At 37.4% G+C, this 18,802-nt stretch overlaps 1 protein-coding gene across 1 annotated transcript in view; it reads right to left on the bottom strand.

Annotated features, from left to right (window-relative positions):
• The window catches only part of THSD7A (thrombospondin type 1 domain containing 7A), a 479,501-nt gene that overhangs the window by 275,659 nt on the left and 185,040 nt on the right, over positions 1-18,802 (bottom strand). The window contains exon 2 of the mRNA XM_070369781.1: positions 5,238-6,069. Within this exon, the coding sequence (XP_070225882.1) occupies positions 5,238-6,069 (832 nt within the window). The remainder of the gene's footprint in view (positions 1-5,237; positions 6,070-18,802) is intronic.

Raw genomic sequence — 18,802 nt, 5'->3', positions numbered from 1 at the left:
CTTTTTAAGCACTGAAAAATACTCTGTTGTCTGAATGTAACACAGTTACTTTATCCATTCACCTACTGAAAGACAGCTTGGATGCCTGCAGATTTTGGTAATTATTAATAAAGCTGTTATACACATCCATGTGTAGATTTCTGTGTAGACATATGTTTTCCGTTCCTTTGGGTAAATACCAAGAAGCATAATCATTTGGTAAGAGTAGACTTAGTTTTGTAAGAAGCTGCCAATCTGTCTTCTGACATGGCTGTGCCGGTCTGTATTCCTGCCAGCAATGTAGGAAAGTTCCTGTTGCCCCACATCTTCACCGGCTTTCGGTGTTGCCCGTCTATTGGACTTTGGCCATTCTAATATGTCTGTGGTGGTATCACATTACTGCTTTCATTTGCATCTCCTGGATGACATATGACTTGCAGCATCTTCTCATATGCTTATCTGCCATCTGTATATCTTCTTTGGTGAGGGGTTTGTTAAAGCTTTCCAGTGCATTTTTTAATCCAGTAATTTGTTTTCTTTCTGCTGACTGTTAAGAGTTCTTCATGTATTTTGGATAGCAGCCCTTTATCAAATGTGTCTTGCAGATGGTTTCCTCAGTGTGGTTTGTCTTTTCATTCTCTTGAACTTTTGGCTATTTCCACGTTAGATTTTGGACTTTTCCCCTAATGATTTATAGGAGTTCTTTAGCATTAAGAAAACTAGCTCTGTGTCAATTTTACATATCAAAAAAATTTTTTTTTGGTTTATCTATTTGGATATTAATTGATAACAATTTTTCCTAAGCAAAGTTTTCTTTATTCCAATAAATAGTATGGATCAATCTTTTCCTGTATGCCCTCTGGATTCTGTGGCCTAAGGCATACTTCCTTATTTTAAGATTTTAACATTCCATCCTTTCTTCAAGTATTTAAAAAGACAACATTTTTAAGTATTAAATGAACCTGGACTTTGCTTGGTATACAACTGAAAAGGGGATACAATTTTTCTGCCCTCCCCACTTCTTCTTTACATGGGGCAGCAATTGCCCACAAACAAAACAAACATTAAATTGTATCTTTTCCCGAGCTTGGAAATGCTCCTTCCTCAAGGGTACCATGTTGTAGGGTTTTCAGGATCTTTTTTCTAGACTCTTTTCTGATCTGACTGTTCATGCACTAACATAAAATTGTTGTTATTATTCAATGAATAAAATGATTGAATTATCTTGTGATATTAGTCTTTGCTCTCTACTTTGATTTTTCAGAATTTCCCTGGCTTCTACTTACTTTTCTCTTGTTTGTTTTACAGTAACACTGTAGGAACAGTTGATATATTTACTAGATGTTCTGGACAGGCACACATTTACTTTTGTACCTTTCCAAGTCTGGTACTCTGTGCAGAAACTTTATAAGTAGATTTATTTACATATTTTTTTACTATTGTAAATGGGATATTTTAGTACTTTGTTTCCATCATGTTTAGCTAATTGCAGTTTGCATCTATGAGATATATTGATTTGGGATATTATCTTCGTGTCCATCCATCCTATTGAAGTATTTTATTGTTTATACTGTTTTTTTTAAATTGGATATCTTGAGTTTTATAAAACATCTAGAAAAAAATCTTAATATTTCCACCTGCTTTCCAGTTTTCACTTCTTGCTCTTTTCAACTACATTGACTGGGACCAACAGATCAATGTTAACAGTGGAGATAATGTGCTGCCTTATCTTATTTTTCTCTACAAAGGAAATGCTTCTAGTGTTTCAGAATTGGGTATTATTCTGTTCTTTGGTTTGGTGCCTCTTTGTCTATCTCTCTTCATAAAATTGTTCTGTATTAGTTCTTCCACAAGAACATTATTTCAGTCTCCTCTAGCAGAATATTGGCCCTTTGCAATTTCAATCTGCAGATTAAAGCTTTTCAAGCTCAGGAAAGTCTTCAATTATATTTTGGGGGTTTTATCTTCTTTTCCTTTCCTTTTTTCTGATCTATTTTTTTTTTCTTGTTTTGAGGAATCCCATTATTTCATATAGGGGTCTCTTTTATTTTCAGATCCACCATCTTTTTTGTTTTTTTAAATTGGAGTTTACTTGATGTTCTTAAACTGTTTTCCATCTCACTGACACCTTGTACCATGGAATATCTTCTACTTACTGATGCATGCAATATAAATTTGACTTTCTTGTTTTATAATTCGTTTCTGAGCTGTGACAAATCAGTTTTAAAATTCTATTTTCTTGACTCTTCTTCGATCACTAAACTTCTGGTTTTGATTCAGAAGACCATATTTCCTTTAATATGTTTGGTTTCTTGAAAAGCTATTTGTTAATACTTTCCTAACAACTCTTTACCTAGGTTAAGACTCTATTCAGGCCCGGCTGGAAATCACAGGTTCACAAGGAAGCCCCTTATGTCATAGTGTGTGTAATGCTTTATAACTCTCTTCTACTGGTCATCAAAATTTTAATCCCCTAGTCTATCAAACTAATAGTCTTTTCTTAGCAATAATGGCATACTGAGTTTCCTCCAGTCCTTCTATTACGTCATTCTGTTTTCAAACAGAACCCAAGGGTGCTCCAACAGCACTCTCACTAACACAGTTCATGCCATTGTAAGAGGTGTCATGGACTTGGCACCTCAGAAATTTCAAGCTACTCTTAGGGATTTTAAGTGCTTACGAAAGATGTAAAAACATGATGTCCCTCTAATTGCCCTCTCTAATTATATCTAATTTCACTGCATTGGCCAAATCTTGTCTATCAATTATGGTTTGCGACTGTGATTGTTTCCCATTGTCATAAAAGACGGACTTTCATTCACGTCTTTCATCCTTATTGATTTTAGTCTGTTTGAAGCAGAAAGCAAATCTATCATCTTTAGCTTTGAAGTTCTAGCAGCAATTCTACTAAAATTTTTATTTGCGCTATGAACTGCTTGCCCAAGATTCTTAGATTTATTTAGCTAAGTTTATTTAGGTTTTGTAATAGGCCTTTTTAGCTTTACTAAATAACTTTTTATTCTCTTACATCATGAAACTGTTTCTGAATTTGATATAAGATGAAACACTTTAATCATCAAGTCTTGCACCTGTGGCCCTGTTCTTTGTTGGAGTTATCCATCTACTCTTCACACTTTATTAGCTTCACTGATATTGTGTAATGTGAGAAAAATATCTAATTGTTGTCTCTTCTTTACTAAAACTAACTCTCTTAACCAGAGATATTCATATAGTCTGTATAGTCTTCAAATAAGAGAAATATTATGAAGCAATTTGTTTTAACATAAAGTTTCATTTATAGCCTAGTATAAACTAAGTAAATTGTAACATACATGCAAGTGTCATTTTATTGGAATAGATATGATATGTCTAATGAAATAAGAACCTGACAGATCTACAGATTTTTAAATCTATTTACTTCCAAATAACTGGTTGGGAATATCAGGTTCCATGCAGTGTTAGCTACTATTCTAATTATACTTTTAATTCAGTAGTCAACATGAAATTAAATGTCTACAGTATATTAACCCAGTGACAGCAGGAGAAAACTCAAGTTGCCTTGGAGGCTCATTCAATTAAATGGTGGGAGCCAAATAACTAATACAACTAATACTTTAGGAAAAGAGATCAGGAAATCACCAAGAAAAGGTCAGTCAGAAAAGAAAAAACAGAGATTGAACTGAAAATGTACATGACAGCATCAGAGGTGAACACACACACACACACATAGGGGGTTATAGGGAACCTGAGTAATGAAGGCAGGAGAAGTATACTTTAGCAAGACCAGAAAAATAGTTGGACAAACACCTTCTGAATAGACAGAAAGAGCAAATTACTGTATGGCTGAAAGAAAATACTATTGTGTAAGTAAAAAACGGGAGTAGCAAATATCCTAAAAATAGTAACCAGAACAACACTATGATGAGAGAAATTGTCTCTCATCAATTGATGTATCAATTGTCTGTTTTCTCACTTATTTCAATTGTATCCTGCTTCAAAAAGGCTTTCGGTCAGCTTTCAAAATCCATAGACAGTAAAATCATTAGACAGGAAAGAATGAAGGAAAATAATCAGGATGAGAAGGAAAAGAAGCCAGTGGTGGGGTCGGGGAAGGGGGGTAGGTGAGGGGTGGTGGTTAGTGAATAATAGGCATGCCACACAGTCCTATTTATATTCTCAAGAGCCAAAGTAAACAGGAAAACGTGACCTATTACAAGATTTCCAGGGGCCATAAGGAAAACGATCCAGATGCTCACCAGAAGCACATGGATTGAGACTTCTGTGAAATTTATCTTATGTGTTTTTAATCAAGAGAACAGACTGTGTGATGGAGCAGATGACACTTTCAATGTCATTTCTACAATAAATATGATATAAAATTCTGAGTGATGTTACCATAATTTCTCTCAGTTCACTCCAAATCATAGTTGCGTAAATATTTCAGAAGAAGCAATTATGCAAATGATTCAGATAAGCCACTCCCAGATGGTCTGGCTTATCCAAGAGCAAAATTTAGAATATCCAGAGAACCTCATATCCTTCAGATAATCCTCAATGAATATTTTCACAAGAAATAAATCATACATGAGAAAGTCTTTCATAATACAGTCCTTGTTTACCCAGAGATAACTTGACAAATAATTTCTGTCTAGACAATGCAGCCAATTAATTACATGTTTTCTAAACTAAGCTACTCATGATTAAATAACTTCTACTTACCTTGTTTTCTGCTGGTTCCCCCTTTTCTTCTCTGGGGAAAGTTATTCCATTTTATAAAATGTGAAAGGAATTATTCTTACAAATAGCTCCCTGGGTGGTGGTTTAGATTTTGTTTATAGGGTAATTCTGAAAATGCTATAAACTTAGAAATTGCAAATGTGCCTTAGTCTCACTAAAATAAGTACCTGAATTGAACATTCCTAAACTCCAGCCCTTTATGTAAGTCTTTTTTTTTTTTTTTCCCCTTATAGGTGTAAAACAGCATTGCTGACTTAAAGCAGCAGTATCATCTTATAGAGAATCTCCTAAGCTTTAGATTTTGACAGAAAAATTTAAATGAACTCTAGTGGTAGAGTGCCTAAGTATGAACAAAACAAAAATAACTTCAGGAAACCCACAAACATATAAGTTCCTTAAAATGAAAAATGACCCCCTTGGGGGTGGCTTCCCCTAGGTGGACACACAGACGAATTTCAGGACTTCCAACCACAGGTCTCAAATACTCTCTAACGCGTGGTCTTGACAGAGAGATACCTTACCTCAAATCCGCAGCTTTCCCTGTCTTGTTCGTGCACATAACCTCTCTGGTCTGGTATCCAATCTGGATGTCCCAGTATTTGTTCTCTTGGCGGTTCTGCCTGTTTCTGTTTCTCTTCTTCTTGATCAGTTCACGGGCCTCTGGATCCTTTACCCCTTTCCCTCGGTCCTTGTCCCGCTCTTTACTCTTCGCCCGTCTCCTGGCCTGTCTCACTTGTCTCGAGTGGGGCATCGAGCACGTGCTCCAGGGCCCCACCTGCAAGCTGTACATGCGCTCCTCGGCCTCGCAGGGGCCAGACTGGCACACCTGAAACTCCGTCAGGTTCGGGCACCCCGAGCCGCCGAACTGGGGGGGCGCCACCACGTGACGCGTCCGGTGCTGGAGCCCGCTGCCGCACGTCTTGGAGCATTCCGACCAGGCGGAAAACTCGGACACGATGCAGTCCTGCCGGCAGGGGATGAGGCAGGCCTGCTCCAGGAGCGGCTTGGGCTCGAAGTACTCACAGATGATATCCTCCGCAGGGACATCTTTCTCTTTCTCGATGCACGTTATCTCCCGCACCTGAATGCCTTCCTCTCCCTTAACGCACTCCAGGGGTTTCTCCAGGCTTTTTGAAATCACCGGCTGACACTGATTCCACGGGCCCAGCCTCCAGTCGTACAACTCTTTGTGCCAGTCACAGACTTTGAAACAATTCTGCTGGTTACTGGGTCTCTCGGCTGGCTTGCAGTTTGTATGCAACGTTGTCCATCCTTCCACATGTGCACACCACACAGCCCGGGTCTGAATGCCTCCTGGGCCACATCCGTCTCCCATGCATCGGCCCCACGGACCTAAAAAAAATACAAGAGTTAACAGCGCTACTAGAAGAAAACCACAAATTACTTCACGTTCCAGAAAGACACTTCAAGATCTAGAACGTTAACTTCCCTGGAGTGTGGTAAAGTAGGTCTCTTTACAGGGCTGTTGGAAAGTAATGATCTACACTTTATTCTTGCGGAAGGTGAACTGTGCCACAAAATTTATATAAGGGAACTGCTGGGACAGGTTAACTTTGAGTCCTTTTGGGATTACTGAAAACTTAATTTTATGCATTGTCTTAATGTGAGGTAGAAGAGAACCCTTGCTCATAAAGGTCACCAGAAACTCGTCACAGTGAAAACCTGTTCCCCTTGCCTTACATCCATCACATGCATTTCAGGAACTGGCAAAGAAAATGACAGCTTATGAAGAACCATGTCTCCTGCAGGCTTTTTTTTTTTTTTTTTTCTGAGCAATTAACTATTTTGTACAATGTGTTCTCTTCTCCCTCATTTTCCATTGCTCTACTTCCTATGACCTCAAGAATCTATTAGTTGTACACATGTGTTGGCAGAAGTGTTCTCTTTCTGGTAACCAAAACTGGGAGTGAAGAATCTTCATTTTATAGCACATTCTGCCTTTAAGTTTACCAAAAAAATTTTTCTTTCTCATCTCCACAGTAAAATGTACAGATGGACAAGAGAATAAAAATTTAACTAAAAGACTTTTTGTAATTTTCTGCATCTTAAAGGGTGACTTCGCATTTTATTAATGTATTCATTTCCTAAATACGAATTATGTGGTGACATTATGAAGCAATTTTATGGAATACTTAAGTCAGAGGATTTAATATGAGTTGTGGGCTCTTAACCTTAGAATCCTTCTTATCATAGATTAAAATCAACTTATATTTGCATATATCATTTGTTTTTTAAAGATAGGATTCTCAGGGCTTTAACAGACAAATATCAATTTATGTAATTGAGATCACATTATTTTGGAATTTTAAAGAAATGTAAAAATCATATAATCACATTATTTTCAAAATCCATCTATGGCATCTGAGGAACTATTTGATGTAGACTAGACCATTCAGGTAAGACCTAAATCAAATTCCTTATGACTATACAGTGGAAGTGAGAAATAGATTTAAGGGACTAGATCTGATAGACAGAGTGCCTGATGAACTATGGATGGAGGTTCGTGACACTGTACTGGAGACAGAGAGCAAGACCATCCCCACGAAAAAGAAATGCAAAACAGCAAAATGGCTGTCTGAGGAGGCCTTACAAATAGCTGTGAAAAGTAGAGACGCGAAAAGCAAAGGAGAAAGGAAAGATATACTCATTCGAATGCAGAGTTCCAAAGAATAGCAAGGAGAGATAAGAAAGCCTTCCTTAGTCATCAGTGCAAAGAAATAGAGGAAAACAATAGAATCGGAAAGACTAGAGATCTCTTCAATAAAATTAGAGATACCAAGGGAACATTTCATGCAAAGATGGGCTCAATAAAGGACAGAAATGGTATGGACCTAACAGAAGTATAAGATATTAAGAAGAGGTGGCAAGAATACACAGAAGAACTGTACAAAAAAGATCTTCATGACCCAGATAATCACGAAGGTGTGATTACTCACACTCACCTAGAGCCAGACATCCTGGAATGTGATGTCAGGTGGGCCTTAGGAAGCATCACTATGAACAAAGCTAGTGGAGGTGAAGGAATTCAAGTGGAGCTATTTCAAATCCTGAAAGATGATGCTGTGAAAGTGATACACTCAATATGCCAGCAAATTTGGAAAACTCAGCAGTGGCCACAGGACTGGAAAAAGTCAGCTTTCATTCCAATCCCAAAGAAAAAACAATGCCAAAGAATGCTCAAACTACCGCACAATTGCACTCATCTCAGACGCTAGTAAAGTAATGCTCAAAATTCTCCAAGCCAGGCTACAACAATACATGAACCATGAACTTCCAGATGTTAAAACTGGTTTTAGAAAAGGCAGAGGAACCAGAGATCAAATTGCCAACATCCGCTGGATCATGGAAAAAGCAAGAGAAGAACATGTTCCAGAGGAACATCTGTTTCTGCTTTATTGACTATGCCAAGGCCTTTGACTGTGTGGATCACAATAAACAGTGGCAAATTCTTCAAGAGATGGGAATACCAGACCACCTGACCTGCCTCTTGAGAAGCCTATATGCAGGTCAGGAAGCAACAGAACTAGACGTGGAACAACAGACTGGTTCCAAAGAGGAAAAGGAGTACATCAAGGCTTTATACTGTCACCCTGCTTATTTAACTTATATGCAGAGTACATCATGAGAAATGCTGGGCTAGAGGAAGCAGAAGGTGGAATCAGGATTGCCGGGGGAAATATCAATAATCTCAGATATGCAGATGACACCACCCTTATGGCATAAAGTGAAGAAGAACTAAAGAGCCTCTTGATGAAAGTGAAAGAGGAGACTGAAAAGTTGGCTTAAAGCTCAGCATTCAGAAAACTAAGATCATGGCATCCAGTTCCATCACTTCATGGCAAACCAATGGGGAGACAGTGGAAACAGTGTCAGACTTTATTTTTGGGGGGCTCCAAAATCACTGCAGATGGTGACTGCAGCCATGAAATTAAAAGACACTTGCTTCTTAGAAGAAAAGTTATGATCAACCTAGACAGCATATTAAGAAGCAGAGGCATTACTTTAGCAACAAAGTCTGTCTAGTCAAGGCTATAGTTTTTCCAGTGGTCATGTATGGATGTGAGAGTTGGACTATGAAGAAAGCTGAATGCCGAAGAATTGATGCTTTTGAACTGTGGTGTTGGAGAAGACTCTTGAGAGTCCCTTGGACTGCAAGGAGATCCAACCAGTCCATCCTAAAGGACATGAGTCCTGGGTGTTCATTGGAGGGACTAATGTTGAAGCTGAAACTCCAGTACTTTGGCCACCTGATGCAGAGAGCTGACTCATTGGAAAAGACCCTGATGCTGGGAAAGATTGAGGGAAGGAGGAGAAGGGGACAACAGAGGATGAGATGGTTGGATGGCATCACCGACTCAATGGATATGGGTTTGGGTGAACTCCGGGAGTTAGTGAGGGACAGAGAGGCCTGGCATGCTACAGTTCATGGGGTCACAAAGACTCGGACACGACTGAGCGACTGAACTGAATTGAACTGAGAGCATCTTCAGTAGGTTTTGTGGGAAGGGGACAGGCAGCATACAGGGTTGGACTCCCGGGTCACTCAGCCCCACCCCACTGTCCTCCTTCCTCATGGCTTCTTCCCTAAGAAAAGCTCCATTATTATCATTCACTTTTATACATGTTGAGATTATATATATGTATGTTTGAGAAGAGACTTCTGTCTGAAAAGTAAAAAACCACTAAACTAGGCTAGCACGTTCACTCTATGGATGAAGAAAACAGTGCCAAGGAGGAGTCACTTGCCAAGGTCACATCTTAAATGAATAAGTAAACCATCTTGGATTTCAGATTCCAGTTCTGACTTTTATTTTTATGATTTATCCTAGATTTTAGAGCTTGAGACTTAAATACTCCGGTACAAAAATAATCTACAAAGAATGAGATATGAAGAATGTGCTTCTATTTAAACATTTAATTTTGTTTAACTAGGAGGATGTTTACAACTTGGGAAGATGTTAGCTTCATTACAAATGGAATAGTGGAGTTGTAAATAGAAAAGAGATTGACTGAAAACATTATGCTAACTAATCACAGTTGCATGAAAATAAGAATTTGATATGTGGCATACCCATATCATTACTTTATCAACTTCATATACATATGTAATAAGGGGTTTAAGTTCAGTTCAGTTCAGTTGCTCAGTCCTGTCCAACTCTTTGCGACCCCATGAATCGCAGCACGCCAGGCCTCCCTGTCCATCACCAACTCCCGGAGTTCACTCAGACTCACGTCCATCGAGTCAGTGATGCCATCCAGCCATCTCATCCTCTGTCATCCCCTTCTCCTCCTGCCCCTAATCCCTCCCAGCATCAGAGTCTTTTCCAATGAGTCAACTCTTCGCATGAGGTGGCCAAAGTACTGGAGTTTCAGCTTTAGCATCATTCCTTCCAAAGAAATCCCAGGGCTGATCTCCTTCAGAATGGACTGGTTGGATCTCCTTGCAGTCCAAGGGACTCTCAAGAGTCTTTTCCAACACCAGAGTTCAAAAGCATCAATTCTTCGGCGCTCAGCTTTCTTCACAGTCCACCTCTCACATCCATACATGACCATTGGAAAAACCATAGCCTTGACTAGACAGACCTTTGTTGGCAAAGTAATGTCTCTGCTTTTGAATATGCTATCTAGGTTGGTCATAACTTTCCTTCCAAGGAGTAAGTGTCTTTTAATTTCATGGCTGCAGTTACCATCTGCAGTGATTTTGGAGCCCCCCAAAATAAAGTCTGACACAGTTTCCACTGTTTCCCCATCTATTTCCCATGAAGTGATGGGACCGGATGCCATGATCTTCGTTTTCTGAATGTTGAGCTTTAAGCCAACTTTTTCACTGTCCACTTTCACTTTCATCAAGAGGCTTTTTAGTTCCTCTTCACTTTCTGCCATAAGGGTGGTATCATTTGCATATCTGAGGTTATTGATATTTCTCCCGGCAATCTTGATTCCAGCTTGTGTTTCTTCCAGTCCAGAGTTAAAATACATTTATTGGAAACAGTCCTCCCACAGTACTGATGTCAAAACTTTATGAGCCAAGAAGGTCAATGAATCTATTACATTTTTAAACATAGACTACCTGATAGTATTTTAATATTACTTTCAACTTATCAAAGGAAAATACGTATTTAGAAATCTGTTGATGTTCGCTTAGAGATTTTCTAAATAACCAGTTTGAGAATCAGAATATGGGACTCTTCTCAAGGTAACATAGTGAGATATATATATATATATATATATATATATATATATATATAATTTTAGTTACTTACATACATCTTTGCTATCTACTCATTTTCCTTATTGTACCCGAACAACAGTAATCTTTATTTCTCAACCTAAACACAGCACATAAAGACACATTTATATTGGACCATCAAGTTATGAGTTAAGTTCAGTTCAGTCGCATAGTCATGTCCGACTCTTTGCGACCCCATGAATCGCAGCACGCCAGGCCTCCCTGGTGTGCCATGATCTTCATTTTCTGAATGTTGAGCTTTAAGCTAACTTTTTCACTCTCCAGTTTCACTTTCATCAAGAGCCTTTTTAGTTCCTCTTCACTTTTCGGCCATAAGGGTGGTGTCATCTGCATAGCTGAGGTTATTGATATTTCTCCCAGCAATCTTGATTCCAGCCTGTGTTTCTTCCACCCCAGCGTTTCTCATGAAGTACTCTGCATATAATTTAAATAAGCAGGGTGACAATATACAGCCTTGATGTACTCCTTTTCCTATTTGGAACCAGTCTGTTGCATGTCCAGTTCTAACTGTTGCTTCCTGACCTGCATATAGGTTTCTCAAGAGGCAGGTCAGGTGGTCTGGTATTCCCATGTCTTTCAGAATTTCCCACAGTTTATTGTGATCTACACAGTCAAAATGAGTTACATACCATTAAATCTAAATTTCAAAATGTATGAGTCTTGAACTAACTCAAAGTATAAAACCCAGGTATAATTCAGGAGAACTTCTTAATAATTCATTGTTTTTTAATTCTTGATATAAATATGAAATTAGAATGAATAGACCAAATCAGATTAGGACTATTAAGAAGTTAGTCTTTTATCCTCCAAGTAAAAATAGAAGTTACAGATTTGCCACTTAAGAATATTTCATTGTACTCCTTAGGTAGGTTGTACTACTACTAATGGGTATGCTTCAACTAATTGATGAAAGTATTTTATTAAGACATCTGATTATACAAAATGTTAACTGGCTTTAAGTTTGTATGTGATTATTGAGTAAGCGAACACACTTACTAAAAAACAAACCATCTCAACTTAGGAAGCAGAAATACACACTACTAGTTAACTATTAAGTTTGAAAGTTACTCTAGATAAATAAAGATGGGTAAAGCTCTGCATGTTTCTCACATCATGTTTACTACAATTTCAGTTAATTTACTAAATAATAGTTTGGCAATATCTGTTTATCACATTAGACTGGTTCTATGGCCCCTTAACAATAGAACTCTGCATATTTTTGTCAAATTTGGCTTGATCATATCTCTTTAATTTTCATGGCTGGCTCCTGAATGAATGTCCTCAATGATATTGTTCAGGAAAGAGAGACTTTGTTTTGTAGATATTTTTATTCAAGGCATTAGTTACATGCTTAGGGCTTCCCAGGTGGTGCCAGTGGTAAAAAAACCCACTTGCCAACGTAGGAGACTTAAGAGACATGGATTCAGTCTCTGGGTTGGGAAGATCCCCTAGAGGAGGGCAAGGTGACCCACTGAAGTATTCTTGCCTGGAGAATCCTATAGACAGAGGAGCCTGGTGAGCTATAGTCCAAAGCACCACAAAGAGTTGAACATGACTGAAATGACTTAGCATTACATGCTCAATATCAATGCCAACAGGAAAAAAATTGAGTTCAAGGAAATGTCTACACTATTTCATACATACTGATAATGAATAAGTATTTCTAAAGTTTACTTAGAAAACTAGAAAGAGCATATATTCTATATACAAATTCAATTTTCATTCCAAAAATAGTATCATAGATTCCTATTAATCATTTAGTTATAGATAACATTGTTGGGTTTATTTTATTCCCAGTATATTTACACTGAGAACCAGGAGATACCCCAAGAAAATTCTAGAGATCTATAAAAATACTCACTAGGCTAAAGGAAAATAAATGCATGAGGGCACCAGTGTAAGTAGAGGTGGCAATGTAATCACAATTGAACTTAAGTAAAGCTCATTCACTTTGCAGGCTATCTTACCTGTTTTATTATCTTCTCATTGCACCTTGGGTATTACATTTGTGTCCAATTGAAAAACCACATCTTCACCAATGTATTCCTGATAAAGAGCTATCTACCTCTGTCCTCCACGTACTATTAAAATAATCACACATTGAACAGAAAGGGGACCACATCTAAGATTGTTCTTGGCAGCTAAGAACTGTCAACCCAGTTAGCTACCATGTTTGAAGAACTACAAATATTTTGAAGTGCAATTTGAAAGCACAACATTCAAATTCTATCCAGGAGAACATGAAGTTGTCTCCCAAATACAATATGAGAATGTGATATTTTTAATTCATATGTCTCTGCATAAATATTAAATTGTAGCTCCACATCTTATGTGACTAAGAGTGGGAAATGGTGGTGTTGGAAATGTTGTGTTTGTGTATCAGGATGTTTGGTTTTTTATTTTTTAACAAGAGTAGAAAGAATTTACATTGGTTTGAAACTTGCTTCATTTATTGTTCTTGTTCATGATTATATTCAGAGAACTAGGAATCTAATTGTACAAAATAAAAAGTAGGTAGCTTTTTACTTAAGGGCTTGGATAATATTCCTTTATGAATGGAAATGTATTCCTGCATACAGATTTATAGGACTGTGTTCATTCAGTATCATGCAAAGTGCTTTTAGGATGCAGGTCAATAAATATATGTAGAAAACTTAGCTTGACAGATTTTATGTAAATTGAGAAAAAAACACTGGATGTCTTATTCCAGCAAAAAGAAGTTTCAACAACTGTTTACATATACAAAATATTTATGTAATTGTTGGATTCACAATCCAAATATTTTCACTTGGAACTGATGCAAAATTATGCAAAATTGCTACAACAACTTTAAATGAATTCTATGTGGCTTAGTTTTCCACTGGCTAGGGCTTTAAATATGATTCTTAACTAACTTTCAAAAAATGTTTATAAAATAACGAATTTATTTTTATTCCTGCTAAAGAGGATTGCATAGCATGCCTATTCTCTTCATGTCATTCAAAACTCTCTCTTTATTTCAGTCTATAAAAGACAGTCTTTTAAATTTAAAATTAGTATGTTGCCCACCATATTCAGCACGGACTCCTTCTAAGGTTGTTTTTTTTATATGTCAAGGGCATGAGAACAATAAAAGGTTGAGTCTATAAAAGGCCACATTATTGACAGGTGGCTAGCAACTGTTCCAAAGAGCCGTATAAAAGATAAACACTATAAAAGGAGCATAAGAAAATTATGCAAACTACTTTCTGTCCTTGTTTGCTAAAAAACTCTCAAATGAGCCAGTTTCTTGTTTGACTAAATACGTTTGCATCCTTCAGATGAGATGGTGCATTTTCCCCTCCTGGATCTGCTTATGGAAGAGCACGTCCTAGTTTATCAAGAGCAAGGAGTGCACAGCTTTGTAATATACTGTATTCTGTCTCATGATTTATGCACCGTATTTTATTTTTGAAATATAAAAGTCACAGAATTAAAAAAGAAATTCTATTTGTTTATACTTGAGTTAAATACATAGGGAAAAATAACTAGAAATGACTGCTAATTATCAGAAAATTCTTTATAACTCCCATAAATTAAAGGTAACTGGTCTTCATATTTTGCTATCATTCTATTAGGCAATTAAAAATATATTTAAATAAATTTAAGGTCATGCTATAAGTTGTTTTATAATCTGCTATTTTTACTTTACAATCTGCTATAAAAGTCACTCTGTTTCAATAGATGGTGGGCAGGCTCAGGTACACACACACACATACACATACATATACACAGAAATACAAAGACTGATCCTACTAAACACTGAAAGTCAGATACTCTTCATATTTGCCCAGTTAGATTTATACTCTGGTTGTGTGGCAAGTTGTATCAATTTACAGCGATTTATCTAATTGATATTCTATTTGTGGAAATTTAAGTTTTTTAAAAAATTGTTCCAAACTATAAGAATGTTACAATAAACATTCACTGTTTTATATTGGTCAGGGAATTTAGTCAAAAGGTTTTCAAATTTTCAAGCTTTTGATACATCAGTATTGCAGATGTGTCCACCCAAATGTACCAGTTTGTCCTCCAGACAGCCATTTACGAATATACACTTTTTCCTGATAATTTACAGACTGCTATTTTTTTTTAATCTGGGCTTCTACTGGGGGAATGTTATGTGCTTATTTCCTCAGAGTCCATCCTTTGACTATTTTAACATACAGATAGTCTTTATTCCCTTAAATCCAATCCTTTGTGTACTGTGGTCAACGAAAGACCTCAAAACTTTTGAGGAATTCTAGTGTCTTTCCTTTTTTCCAACACTGAAAAATAATTTTGCTTATTCTGTATTGATTTGGTCATTTCAAGGGATTTTTTTCCCGTGGATAGAAGCCAACATGTGATCTTAAATGTCCGTCTTGAAATAATCCCATAGATTGGTAAATTCAAATGCCTGGCATATCATGCCACTCTATATTATACTAATTGACTTAATTCTAAGTATGCACTCTGTCAAGAGGACCCCTTTGTGTACATTTATGAGCATAAACAATTAAATGTTGAATATTTACTGACCGAAAACTGATTAAATTTCCCTTTTAAAGGAAAAAAATTGGAGCGCTCATAACTTTTTTGATTTGAGTTTTAATTTCATTTTAATTTAAAATATAGCTCTCAAATGATAAATCAGTTTGGTGGATAAGGAAAGATCACTGTGAAGTCAAGCTGAGCTTTCATCTTCAATAAGTAATTAAACTTTAATAAGAAGTTATATAAGAGTATCAAATTAAGTGTACAAAAATTAGAACAAGCTCTTTAAATCTGATGAGACAATGAATGATGAATCAGTGACTAGGAAAGCTGATTTCACAGTTACCAAATATAGCAATCTATTTTCAGGCCCTATCAATTTGATCTCTCTTATGAAAATTACTTAACCTCTTTGAATCTTGATTTCTTCCCTTTGTAAAACATAATATAATATGTACCATGTCATTAACTTCCATCGTCTCATATCACTATTGGAAATAATAAGCTAAGAACCCACATTATGAGAAAAATTTGTGATAAAGTTGTGAAATGCTTTTTTCTCACACAAAGAATTCATTTTTGTGTGACAATCTTTTAAATTCTGCATGCATCAGAGATGATTTCTTTAGGCTAGACTCCATGAAAGGCCACTGACCCATGATCTCCCTGGAAGCAGTTTCTCAGCACCAGTCACTATTTAGAAAATTGCAGGCCTGGCTGGTGTTAACCACAGCCATATAAGAGACTCAGTCAGAGCTTCCCAGCTAAGCTGCTTCCAGATTTCATGGAAATTTGAAACTGGAATTTGAAACATGGAAACTAAGATAATTTTATTGATTATAATCAGCTAAATTTTGAGGCAATTTTATTATGTAGTAATAGATATTACTATTTTATTATGTAGTAATAGACATCTAACACAGACTATGGTCCTGAAAGACATATGCTGCCATAACCAAAAATCCAAAACCTGGGAATGGAATACTGGAACCAGGCAGTGGCCAGGGTTAAAAGGGAAATGAGGAAAGTGTTAGGAAAAGCCAAAGGTGCTTTTAATTTTTTTTTAATTTTATTTTATTTTTAAACTTTACAATATTGTATTAGTTTTGCCCAACATCGAAATGAATTTGCCACAGGTATACCCGTGCTCCCCATCCTGAACCCTCCTCCCTCCTCCGTCCCCATACCATCCCTCTGGGCCGTCCCAGTGCACCAGCCCCAAGCATCCAGCATCGTGCATCGAACCTGGACTGGCGACTCGTCTCATACATGATATTACACGTTTCAATGCCATTCTCCCAAATCTCCCCACCCTCTCCCTCTCCCACAGAGTCCACAAGACTGATCTATATATCAGTGTCTCTTTTGCTATCTTGTACACAGGGTTATTGTTACCATCCTTCTAAATTCCATATATATGCATTAGTATACTGTATTGGTGTTTTTCTTTCTGGCTTACTTCACTCTGTATAATAGGTTCCAGTTTCATCCATCTCATTAGAACTGATTCAAATGTATTCTTTTTAATGGCTGAGTAATACTCCATTGTGTATATGTACCACAGCTCTCTTATCCATTCATCTGCTGATGGACATCTAGGTTGCTTCCATGTCCTGGCTATTATGAACAGTGCTGTGATGAACATTGGGGTACACGTGTCTCTTTCCCTTCTGGTTTCCTCAGTGTGTATGCCCAGCAGTGGGATTGCTGGATCATAAGGCAGTTCTATTTCCAGTTTTTTAAGGAATCTCCACACTGTTCTCCATAGTGGCTGTACTAGTTTGCATTCCCACCAACAGTGTAAGAGAGTTCCCTTTTCTCCACACCCTCTCCAGCATTTATTGCTTGTAGACTTTTGGATTGCAGCCATTCTGACTGGCGTGAAATGGTACCTCATAGTGGTTTTGATTTGCATTTCTCTGATAATGAGTGATGTTGAGCATCTTTTCATGTGTTTGTTAGCCATCTGTATGTCTTCTTTGGAGAAATGTCTGTTTAGTTCTTTGGCCCATTTTTTGATTGGGTCATTTATTTTTCTGGAGTTGAGCTGTAGGAGTTGCTTGTATATTTTTGAGATTAGTTGTTTGTCAGTTCCTTCATTTGCTATTATTTTCTCCCATTCTGAAGGCTGTCTTTTCACCTTGCTGATAGTTTCCTTTGTTGTGCAGAAGCTTTTAAGTTTAATGAGGTCCCATTTGTTTATTTTTGCTTTTATTTCCAATATTCTTGGAGGTGGGTCATAGAGGATCCTGCTGTGATGTATGTGGGAGAGTGTTTTGTCTATGTTCTCCTCTAGGAGTTTTATAGTTTCTGGTCTTATGTTGAGATCTTTAATCCATTTTGAGTTTATTTTTGTGTGTGGTGTTAGAAAGTGTTCTAGTTTCATTCTTTTACAAGTGGTTGACCAGTTTTCCCAGCACCACTTGTTAAAGAGATAAAAAAGGCTGTTGGAAGAAGCCTAATGGCAGCTGCCAGTAAGAAAAGGAAGTGAGAAGATCTCAAAAGAAGATATACAGATGGCCAAGATGCACATAAAGATTTGTGCAACATCACTAATTCTAAGAGAAATGCAAATAAAAACTATAATGAGGTACCATCTCACAGAAATCAGAACCATCACCAAAAAAATCCACAAACAATAAATGCGGGAGAGAGTGCGGAGAAAAGGGAACCCTCCTACAAGTGAATGAAAACTTGTTCTGTTACTATGGAGAATAGTGTAGACATTCCTTAAAAAGCTAGAAATAGAACTACCATCAGTTCAGTTCAGTTCAGTTCACTCAGTCATATCCGACGCTTTGCGACCCCATGAATTGCAGCACGCCAGGCCTCCCTGTCCATCACCAACTCCCGAAGTCTACTCAAACTCATGTTCTTCAAGTCGGTGATGCCATCTAGCCAACTCATCCTCTGTCCCCTTCTCCTCCTGCCACCAATCCCTCCCAGCATCATAGTCTTTTCCAGTAAGTCAACTCTTCGCATGAGGTGGCCAAAGTATTGGAGTTTCAGCTTCAACATCAGTCCTTCCAATGAACACCCAGGACTGATCTCCTTTAGGATGGACTGGTTGGACCTCCTTGCAGTCCAAGGAACTCTCAAGAGTCTTCTCCAACACCACAGTTCAAAAGCATCAATTCTTCGGCACTCAGCCTTCTTCACAGTCCAACTCTCACATCCATACATGACCACTAGAAAAACCATAGCCTTGACTAGACGGACCTTTGTTGGCAAAGTAATGTCTCTGCTTTTGAATGTGCTATCTAGGTTGCTCATAACTTTCCTTCCAAGGAGTAAGCGTCTTTTAATTTCATGGCTGCAATC

Source organism: Bos mutus, chromosome 4 (genome assembly GCF_027580195.1).
Source record: "Bos mutus isolate GX-2022 chromosome 4, NWIPB_WYAK_1.1, whole genome shotgun sequence".
In the NCBI taxonomy this organism is placed as follows: domain Eukaryota; kingdom Metazoa; phylum Chordata; class Mammalia; order Artiodactyla; family Bovidae; genus Bos; species Bos mutus.
This window is presented reverse-complemented; position numbering and strand designations above follow the sequence as displayed.